The sequence below is a fragment of the Apium graveolens genome, chromosome 7 (assembly GCF_009905375.1).
Source record: "Apium graveolens cultivar Ventura chromosome 7, ASM990537v1, whole genome shotgun sequence".
NCBI classification, from domain to species: Eukaryota; Viridiplantae; Streptophyta; class Magnoliopsida; order Apiales; family Apiaceae; genus Apium; species Apium graveolens.
In genome coordinates this window covers 43,631,928-43,642,881 of record NC_133653.1, presented here as the reverse complement: position 1 = coordinate 43,642,881, position 10,954 = coordinate 43,631,928, and the positions used below count along the sequence as shown (strand labels likewise).

Genomic DNA, 10,954 nt, shown 5'->3' with positions numbered 1-10,954 from the left:
TGAGATTTACAGAAGGGGGGTTGAATGTAAATCTCAAAACTTTTTCAAGTTTTGAGTAGTTTATAAGGCTAAGTGTTTAAGTGAACAAATGTGTGTGAATTGCTTGAAGCTAATACAGACAGATATATATTCAAACACAAATGTAAAGAACACAAAGAACTTAAAAACTTTTCTGGTGGATTTGTTGTTCCACCAGAGATGTGTTATTTCAGAAAATCTGTGATTCAAAGAATTAAATCATAGTTGCTTCCTAGTACAAACTAGATGATTTTCTCTCTGGATATTTCTAAACAGCTCAGGAAAATTCTTATCTAATTACTAGCTGCTACTTGGTTTATATATCACCAAGTTTACAAGTGAAGACAAAACTGTAAAATACAATTAAAAAGATTCTTCACATGTTTCTTCTTCATTTCTCTATCAAATGCAATTTAGGCTTGGCTGTAGATCTTTGAATACTTCCTTGTTTGCATCAGAATGGAAATGCTGCATTTTCTTGATTCCTCATAGAGGCTTCCACATTCCAGTTTGTCTCTGTCAACCCATGTGCCTCTGTCAGCTTGTGAATTGTCACTATCAACTGCTAATGAACTAAGCATCCGTTGAAGCTTTCATCCGTTGATGCCTTATCCGTTGAGGCTTTATCCGTTGAAGCTTTATTCGTTGATGCATTATCAGTTGAAGTATTTATCCGTTGAAGCACTCATCCGTTGATGAATATTATCCGTTGAAGCATTAGAGACATCCGTTGAAGCTTTGTTTCTTATCCGTTGAAGGTCTTCAATATCAGTTGATACTTCTTCACTTATACAAAATTACAAGGCATGAAATATTTACAATTAGCCCTCCTATTTGCATATCCACTAGTAGTCAACATGACTGATAATTTCCTACAACATCTAAGAATTACAACTTGAATCCAGAGAATGAAATGTGCTACAATACTAAACTTATTGCTAAGTAAAGCTACTCCTTCAACGGATAGCCAAGATGGTCTTATCCGTTGAGGCTACAAACACTAGATTTCTACTTAAGTGTTTTGTTTAACTTATCATCAAACTAATACACATATTCCTAACAAGACTACTATTTTGTAGTCTTTGTTACTACGATATTTGACATTTTATTTAACAATCACGTAGTTCCTTCTTAACATGGACAAGTCGTGGATTTTCAAAGATAGGGATACACTCGAATATGAAATTGGGGTGGAACAGTTTTTGATTTTTGCTGAGGAAAATTCTCGTGATCCTAAAAGAATTCCCTGCCCTTGTAAACGATGTGTTAACTTTAAAAAATTGTCTGTAAAGATTATCAGGGGTCATTTGTATGACAATGGTTTTAGTTTAGGGTATTTGGATTGGATTTGGCATACAGAAGGGTGTGGGACTAGGTCATCGGTCAATAGTACTTGCAACGCTCCACCCCCTGCACGTACACCTGCCCATGCCCATGCCCTTGCCCCTGCATCAGAAATCGTCAATATTTGTGATGCTGCATATAATTCGGGTGAGTATGACAACGAATCGTATCAGTTTAGAAGGTTTGTGGCGGATGCTGAACAGCCTTTGTTTGAGGGTAGTGAATGTACGAAGTTAGAGTCGATGCTAAAATTATATAATTGGAAAGCAAGGTTTGGAATTAGCGATAGTGCTTTCACAGATTTACTCACTTCCGTTGGCTCTCTCCTTCCTAAGGATAATGTGATGCCGCCTAATGCTTATGAAGCCAAAAAAACCCTGTCTGACTTAGGCCTAGAATATGAAAAAATTCACTCATGTCCAAATAACTGCATCCTATATCGGGGTGCACATGTTGATGCTTCCGAGTGTCCTAAGTGCCGTCTATCTAGGTGGAAGTTGGGAAAGGATGGTAAATAAGGATGAATGTTCCCGCAAAAGTAATGTGGTATTTTCCAATTATTCCGAGATTTAAATGTATGTATAAATCTCCTTCTACTTCTGAACTGATGACATGGCATGCAAAGCAGCGAATATAAGATGGAAAGATGCGGCATCCAGCCGACTCTCCTTCTTGGAGAAATATAGATTATAGGTGGCCTGCATTTGGCAGTGAGGCAAGAAATATTCGTTTGGCTTTGTCGGCAGATGGTATAAACCCGCATAATAATGGTTTAACCAATAGGTACAGATGTGGGCCCGTAGTTTTAGTAACTTATAATCTTCCTCCATGGTTATGCATGAAGAGGAAGTTTATGATGTTAACAGTTTTGATTTTCGGTCCCCATGAACCTGGTAATGATGTTGACGTTTATTTACAACCGCTTATTGATGATTTAAAGAAGTTATGGGAGGGTGTACTGAATGTGTATGATGCCTATACTAAATCATATTTCACTTTAAAAGGAATTTTAATGTGGACAATAAATGACTTTCCTACATATGGAAATCTATCTGGTTGCGTCAATAAAGGTTATTTGTGTTGTACACATATGCGGTGATGATACCGTTGCTAAGTATTTAAGCCATAGTAGGAAGATGTGTTACCAAGGCCATCGGCGTTATCTGCCTAGAAATCATCCATATAGGAAGCAAAAGGCAGTTTTTAATGGGCAACACGAGTTGGGGCAGGCACGTCAACCGCTTTCGGGAGAAGAGGTGTTATCGCTGCAAGAACAAATTGAATTTCAATTTGGAAAACAAGTCAAAAAGTCAAAAAAGGTGGATTGCCCATGGAAGAAGAAGTCAGTTTTTTTTTAGCTAGAATATTGGAAATTTCACCACGTTCGTCATTGTCTCGATGTCATGCACGTCGAGAAGAACGTGTGTGATAGCTTGATTGGCACATTATTAAATATGAAACATAAGTCTAAAGATAGTGAGGCTTCTCATCTTGACATGATTGACATGGGGGTTAGGGCTAATCTAGCTCCATAAAAAGGAAATAAAAAAACCTATTTACCTTCTTCGGTTTTTAATTTGTCAAAGGCAGAAAAGAAGAAGATGTTGTCATCTTTAATGCACATGAAGCTTCCCTATGGACATGCATCCAACATCAAAAACTGCGTATCCATAGATGAATTAAAGATGTTTGGGATGAAGTCCCATGACTGCCACATCATGCTCCAACAGTTACTTCCTATTGCAATTCGCGCTGTTCTTCCAAAAAATGTCAAGGTCACAATAATTAGGTTGTGTTTCTTTTTCAATGCTTTGTGCAACAAAATTGTGGATGTATCGAAGCTAGATAAATTGCAGGCAGATGTGATAATAACTTTATGTGAGCTAGAAAAAATCTTTCCTGCATCCTTTTTTGACGTAATGATACATCTCATGGTCCACCTAGTTCGTGAATTACGGTTATGTGGGTCGGTATTCTATAGATGGATGTACGCATTTGAGAGGTTTAATAAGGTGTTGAGGGGTTATGTACGCAATCTTTATCACCCCGAAGGTTGTATGGCTGAAAGTTATCTTGGAGAAGAATCGGTAGAATTATGCCAAGAGTTTGTCAAGCAAAGTGGCACCACTGTCGGTCTTTGGAAAGATGTAGACAAGTTAAGCGGTCCATTATCTGTTGTGACAATGAAATCAATCGATGAAAAAGAGTGAGATGAGGCACATTTACACGTCCTTCTAAACAACCCTGAAGTACAACCATATATTTTGTAAGAATTTTTTATTTTTGTGGCTGTTGAATTAATATATTATTTTTGTAGTGAGTGGCTACTTAACTAGCATATAACTTTTATCAGAATGCATGATGAGTATCTACAGAGTATCCACCAAGGGAAAAAGAAAAGTACTCATTGGCTCTTGAGAGAGCACAATCGGCTTTTTGCAGATTGGTTTCTAGAAAAAGTTAGTTTCATTACATTTTCCTTTTCTGCCTACTTTATTGGCTCCCCGTAGTAAATATGAATTAATTTTTAATTTGTTTATGAAAAATGTATAGGTCAGTAGTGAAATGATAGAGAATCCAGGAGGTGTTTCAGATACAATAAGATGGATAGCTGGAAAACCATCATTTTTCGTAATGACTTACGAAGGTTATCCAGTAGACGGGGTCCGATACTTTACAAAGGAGCGTGATGATGTGAGGGTTGTTCAGAACAGTGGTGTGTCTTTAGTGGCTAATACGGTCCAAGTGTCTAGTGCCAAGGATTTAAATCCTATAGAGAGTGAGATGACATTTTACGGTTTTATCCTAGAGATACGGGAGCTTGATTATCATGCATTCAAGGCCCCATTATTTTTGTGTAATTGGGCTGACAATGACAAGGGCATAAAGGTGGATGATCTCGGGTTCATACTTGTTGATCTAAGTCGACAAGGCCATAAGAAAGATAAGTATGTGTCTATAGATCAGGTAAAACAAGTGTATTATATTGAAGATCCGGTTGATCCGAAGTGGTCAGTTGTATTAGCCTCTACCACTCGAGACTATCAAGAGGTGTACAACGAAGATGAATTAGGAGACACGACCATGGAAAATCCCCCTTTCTGCAAACAAATTCCTACATGTGATGTCGGCGATGATGTTGAGCCACAAATTAGAGAAAATATTCAGGGCACTTGGGTTAAGAAGTGACCAATATGTTCATTGATGTATTTTTTTAATTTTGTGATGTTACCATCTTATTGTAATGTTACAAATTTAGTGGAATTTGCTTTTAGCTTGAATCCTGTGTATTTATTTACCATTCTCGTGTATTTGCACTTCACTATTTACATTTGTTACAATAAGTTGGAATTAATTTTCTTGTATATTTTCATTTCTTGTTTATGTATATATGTATGTGCACGATAATTAGATTAAAATCTTCATGACTGATAGTTTTATGTTTGCATTTTCAGGTTGGAAATAAATGGCACCTAAAAAGAAGCAAAGTAAAATACAATTTGAAGAAGACGTCAAGGCAGATGAGGTAGTAGATAAAGTATCAGATGAGGTAGTAGATAAAGTATCAGATGAGCAGGCAATAGAAACTCAACCTGAAAATTTGGATTCTGAGGAAGCAACCCAAGCAACAGTTACCACTTCCGAAACTACGAAAAAAAGGTATGGATCTGCACGAGGTGTTTCCGCAATGTACAAAGTAGTGGTGAAGAAGGCACAGGGCAAGAAAGCAAAGGTTAGGTACAATGCACGTGGAGTTCCAATAGGGAATACTAGGCAGGTTCTACAGTCCTACACTGGAATGTTGGCGAGAACGATGATTTCGATTGACTATCCAAACTGGGCAAGCGTACCAGTGGAATTAAAAGAGAAATTATGGCTTGATGTTAAGGTATATAAATTGTATTGATATGTGAATACTAGGCAGGTCCAAGAAAATTGTATTGATATATGACTAATTTTCTTGTACTCATTCAAAAATTTGGTTTCAGGAAACATTCAGAGTTCCTAAGGAACTTCAGAAGGGGCTGTTACAGTCTACAGCGGAAAAGTGGAGAAATTTTAAGGCGAATTTGACTAAATACTTTGTGAAGCCTAATATTGGACAAAAAAATAAATTGCGAAAGCCTCCAAAACAATATGATTATGTTGGTAAGGAGGCTTGGAAGAAATTTGTTGTTGCGAGGAATACCTCAGCATGGAAGGTATAAGCGTAATTATTTTAATGCAGTGATATTTAGTGAATAATATGTATAATGTTTTTGTTGTCACTTAGTGAAAAATATTTGGGAAAAATTGTATGTAAATAATATGTATAATGTTTTTGCAGTCATTTAGTGAAAAACAAAGTGAGCGAGTGAGTAATCGGAAATATCCTCACTGTCTGTCTAGAAAAGGCTATGTTGGATTAATGGAAGAAGAAGTAAGTGCCAATTAAGAAACTGTGAATTTTCTTAAAGTGAGTAGCTATATCTGCATATTTTTAAATTTTCTTCATTTTTATCAGCAAAAGAAAGGAAATTTGCCTGCCGATGAAGAACCTGATAGGGCTGTAATGTGGCACAAGGCTCGTAAGGGAAAAGATGATGAGGAGGTTGATCTAGAACTTGCTGAGATCGGACAAAGAATTGTGAGTATTTTGTTCATAAATAGTACACACACATTATTCATGCAATTTTAATTCTAATGTTTATATTTTTGTGATAGGAAACCTTACTGGAGCTGCAAAGCAAGAGGGAATTCATTCCTTCGGGAAGTGATGATGTGTTGACGACAGCCTTGCAAACTCCTGAACATTCAAGAAGGGTTCGAGGAGTTGGAGGATTTGTCCCTCCGTCAATTTTCTTCAATTTACCAAACGGGAAAAGATGTAGAGTAACCAAAGCAAAATTATTGGCTCGTGATCGAGAAAGGGATGCAGAGTTGGAGAAGACAAGGAAGGAGATGGAGAAGACACGATAGGAGATAGCGGAATTAAAGGCCATACTTAGTGCAGCAAAAATTTCATCGCCTATGGTTTCAGATAAAGCAAGTTATGAAGAAATTTTTTTGGAGAAAGCTAATCTAGGGGCTGCAAAGGAGCTGGAACCATTGTTGGTTGATGATGATATTATTTCCATGAAACCTATTCCCCCAGAAACAAGGTAAAATAACTGAATGTAGCTTGTATGTTTTTCAGTTCATCTAAACTTAATTTCTTTATTCCCACCATAGCCAATAGTTGTTTAATGCAAAATTATATGTTTAAAATAAATGTATGTAGGGCCCTCAAAAATATGAGTTGGCAGTAGGCACCTTAGAAAACAAGGTGGCATTTGGCTTGCTATTTGACGATGAAGACATGAACAAGTCTGTACATGGCGTGCCGATACAGCCTGGTTGTGCCCGTGTGTCGGTGGATGGGCCAATTCAAGGACAAGCCAAGATTCCTATTCCAGTAGTGGGTGAAATTGAGACAGTAGATCAAGTTGTTGGCTCCCACGTCTCATGGCCACGGGACTTGATCATTTTCCCAAATGCCCCAACTGCGATATGTAACTAATTAATATGCGAGATATGTTCTCTTTTATTTGTTGCTAAAAAATCTTTAAATAAATTAAAGAAAAAATAAATCTAAATTGGAATCGGTTTGAATTTTGCTATAGATTTTCTGTAAATTTTTTATGAATATATTTACTAATATTTGCAGAAAAGTAAAAGAAAAGGAAAGCAACCTGTGACTGAGTTACAGAAAGTACAGTCCTTGTTTGAAAAAATTGAGATCAATAAAAATGTTCCAAAGCGCTTTCGTTTGTTGTATAAATATGCGACAACATTCATGAAGTCCACTGGAAACTCGATTCAAATTCCATGTGATGCTGAAGTGTTTGGTGTTGTGAAAACAATTTTTATATTGCATGAAAACATTGCCCACCTGCTCGAGTTTAAAATGATTGGCCAAGGAGCAATATGTACATACATGGCGTGAGTATTATTATTTTTCCTTATTCTTATCTTTTCATTCTTGTACGATGTCTCACGTATTCTTGTTTGTTGCATTTTTTTATTTACAATGTAGGTACTTGCATTCGGTGGTTATTGGCAATAACAATCACGAGTTATTTGCTTTTTTTGATCCCGGAGCCACATTTACCGTGAACGACGATTTTGAAAACAACTTGGTTAATCGTTTGAAAGAGGGCAATCCTGGTCGTCTCTTTTTAATGCCACATAATAGTGGGTAATTATATTAAGTATTTTCACTTGATTATTTGTTTATATAGCTCAAAATCATAATTTGTATGGTTTTGGTAATAATTCTGTTTTCTTAATTTTTTTATAAAAACAGTTGCCACTGGATACTGGTTGTGATATGGGCTGGCGAGATTTTCATACTAAATCCTTTACCTCGTGCAACTACTTTTCCAGAGTTGGAAAAAAACGTATCAAAGTATTTTTATTTATATTTAAAGTATTTTCTCTTCAATTTTTCATTATGGCATTGATATCGATCAGTTCATGTTATTGACAATGCTAAGTGGACAGGGCGGTGATTGCTTTCAACATTCAGGTTGGAAGGGGAAACAAAGCCCCGAGTATCATATATATTCCGGTAAGTTTTATTTATTTTCTGCCTTCATGTCGGTGCACTTCTGACTTTGCGCTACTGCTTGTTCGGACCAGTCTTTAATTTAGTAACTAATCTTTTTTTTGTTAAACAGGGATGTCCTAAACAGTCGGGTGGGACTAAATGTGGATATGTAGTTATGTATTACATGAAAGAGATTGTCATGGACCCCGAAATGTCATTTATGAAAAAGGTATTTGTTTCTACTTCAATGCATAGTTGGTTTATATGTCAGTTGTAATTGGATTCATTATAATTGTCGTGTTTTACATTATTCAGTGGGCTGCCAAGAATCGGAAGGTAATTTGTTCCAGAGATGAGCTTAGTGAGGTTCGATTTCAGACGTTAGACTATATTGAGTCCTTCTTGTGAAAAGGCCCTGATGATCTGCAGCTTAAAATCTTAGACATATCGTTTTCTTTGAAGTAGGCGAACTTTGGTTTATTTTGACTCCAGCTAGCTAGACTTGTGTTGCACCAATCAATTTACTTTAAGTATTTGAACTTTCATTTATTTTGACGTGGAGGACATATTGAATGATTTGGTGTTGGGATGACTTATGTAGATGTTAATATATGGTTGGGTTTATCTATGTAGTTGGTTTGGATTATTGAATGATGATGCAATTGGTAAATTAATGTACGTGTGGTTTTTCGACATGGATTTTTGATTTGGTAACTTAGATTTGGTATTGGTAACTTAGATTTGTGATTTTGGTTTGTGATTTTGGTTTGGCATTTTGATTTTTGGGGATTTTAATGAAGCAGGTGATTCATGGAAAAAAATCAAAACAGACATCACTTTACTAAGCCAAATAACTGATGTTAATAATAAGCAAATAACACATCCCTTTATATGAAAGCCACTATGGCACTGATGTCATAAGCAATCACACATATCAGTTTGTTAGTTTCAAAATGATGTAAAACCAAAGAATAGATATCATATAAATACAAAAAGTGATGTAAAAATATAGTAAAGACATCAGTTCATTTATATGAAAGCCATTATGGCACTGATGTCATAAGCAATCACTGATGTCATAAGCAATCACACATATCAGTTTGTTAGTTTAAAACCGATGTAAAATCAAAGAATAAATATCATATAAATGTATAAAATGATGTAAAAATAGAGTAAAGTCATCAGTTCACTTACAGAACCGATGTCTAAATAAACATTGTACATCGGTACTATATAGTGACTAATGTTATACAATAAAACACACATCGGCTTGATTTGAAGATTGATGTTAATTTTTTGTTTTCTCCTATACATAATATGTTTAAACTGATAGAAATTTCATATTATTGCAGCATTGAAGTCATAGTAAAGGACTACTTTGAAGAAAAATACATCAGAACGAATTTAAAACCCAAATATGCTTTAAGACATCGGCTCACAACCGATGTAAAAGGCCCCTACATTTAACATCACATGCAAAGACATCAGCTTGATTTTTAAAAGACATCAGTCCACAACCGATGTCTAACGCCTTTTTTCTAGTAGTGTTGTCTTAGATTCTTCTGTCATCCTCTTTCTCTTCAGATCTTCAACTGTTTCATCTTCAGCAGCAGCATCATCAAAGACTTGAACCAATTTAAGGAATCTTCATCTTCTGTTTCTTGACTGTCTCCCCAACTTTTCCTTTTCCCTTGTCTTTGGGATCAGCAGTAATTTGAGATCTATTCCTTGATCTAGGAATACATGTGGCATATCTTTCTCTTATCACAATCCCTTTTTCTTTTGGCCTTGGTGGCTTTTTAGCATCATAAACTTTTGACTTGGGTTTGCTCTTCTCAGCAGCAAATTTAGCTTCTTCTTCTCTTAATTCCTCTAAATCTACTCCTGGATTATCCTTAAGGAATAGTCTCTTGGCCAATTCTTCATCAACAAATTGAATTTTGGGATCTTTATAAAAGAATGTTGCTTTCTTTCCTTTGAATTTCAAAGTCTGCAAAAACTTCTGTGACTCTTGGCTTCCAGCTTGGACTATCACATCAGAAGTAGTTGTCAGAACTTGATCATCAGTATTTGAAATATCAGCATTTGTGATCAGCAAAGGAATATCCTGATATGTTGGCTTCTTTCCTTCCTTATTCCTCACTTGCATAGCAGATCTATTAGAACTTGTATGTTTAGTGGGAATTATGCTCAAGTGCTTCCCTTGACTTTGACCTCTACTCTTTTCAGAGTTTCCCTGGTCATCTCCATGATCATCCTTTTTCTTCAGTGTTTGGCTTGGTGAGCATTTGGACTTAACTACCTTCTCACTTCCAATGTATCACAGATTTCTTTTGCAGTCTTGCATCCAATCACCCTGTTTGACATGACATTGTCAAGTGCACTATGAAGCAAGTATTCTACTTTTGCATCCTTGCCTAGTGAAGAGATGTCTTCAGTGGTGAGTTCTCTCTTTTCTTTGGGAATCATCTTCTGTGGCTCATTCCCAACTGCAACAGAAAGCTTTATGGGCTTGTGTGGACCATCATAAATTCTGTCTAAATATTCTGGATCTGTAGCTTCCAGAAACATGGCCATCTTCACACTCCATACAGGGTACTCAGACACCCTGAGCATAGAAAACCCTGATGGTTTCATATCTACTGGTGTTTTGAATGGATTGAACCTTTGCAGGTTCTTGAGGGTCTTGTATTTTTTATTGATCAAACATGATTGATTGTTTGTTTGGATCTTAACTGTTTCTAAGCTTAATAGATTGGATCTGATACCACTTGTTAGGCCTCAATGATACTATAGAAGGGGGTTGAATATAGTTTATACAATCAATTCGATTATAAACACAAGTATGTAACAGAAAACAAGTTTATTCAATATATCAAACTCTGTTACAGTAGGTTTAATCTACTCTCTCAGTGATGTATGATATCACTAAGAGCTGCTAGGGTTACAATGAATAATATACTCGTGAATGATAACACATTTAGTGTAAACCCTAATATGTGTTTATATACTACACAGTTACAA

General features: G+C 36.0%; 2 protein-coding genes across 2 annotated transcripts; both read left to right on the top strand.

The window, feature by feature from the left end:
- The first annotated feature begins 2,008 nt into the window (after positions 1-2,008).
- On the top strand, positions 2,009-4,551 carry LOC141673544 (uncharacterized). The gene is made up of 6 exons (XM_074480294.1): positions 2,009-2,111; positions 2,229-2,317; positions 2,433-2,681; positions 2,949-3,568; positions 3,716-3,821; positions 3,916-4,551. Exons 1-6 carry the CDS (start codon positions 2,009-2,011, stop codon positions 4,549-4,551), a joined length of 1,803 nt encoding a protein of 600 aa, XP_074336395.1.
- Positions 4,552-6,372: 1,821 nt separating this feature from the next.
- LOC141673543 (uncharacterized) lies at positions 6,373-8,338 on the top strand. Its single transcript, XM_074480293.1, has 8 exons — positions 6,373-6,456; positions 6,623-6,817; positions 7,049-7,323; positions 7,418-7,579; positions 7,688-7,789; positions 7,885-7,951; positions 8,061-8,159; positions 8,246-8,338. Exons 1-8 carry the CDS (start codon positions 6,373-6,375, stop codon positions 8,336-8,338), a joined length of 1,077 nt encoding a protein of 358 aa, XP_074336394.1.
- Positions 8,339-10,954: the final 2,616 nt, after the last annotated feature.

Excerpts from the sequence above, each read along its gene's own strand:
- LOC141673543 (XM_074480293.1), top strand. The coding sequence starts at position 6,373 with ATGGTTTCAGATAAAGCAAGTTATGAAGAAATTTTTTTGGAGAAAGCT. Across the intron at positions 7,790-7,884 it reads TTGGAAAAAAACGTATCAAA|GGCGGTGATTGCTTTCAACA; the intron begins GTATTTTTATTT and ends CTAAGTGGACAG. Across the intron at positions 7,952-8,060 it reads CGAGTATCATATATATTCCG|GGATGTCCTAAACAGTCGGG; the intron begins GTAAGTTTTATT and ends TTTGTTAAACAG.
- LOC141673544 (XM_074480294.1), top strand. The coding sequence starts at position 2,009 with ATGCGGCATCCAGCCGACTCTCCTTCTTGGAGAAATATAGATTATAGG. Across the intron at positions 2,318-2,432 it reads TAAAGAAGTTATGGGAGGGT|GTTATTTGTGTTGTACACAT; the intron begins GTACTGAATGTG and ends GCGTCAATAAAG. Across the intron at positions 3,822-3,915 it reads CAGATTGGTTTCTAGAAAAA|GTCAGTAGTGAAATGATAGA; the intron begins GTTAGTTTCATT and ends AAAAATGTATAG.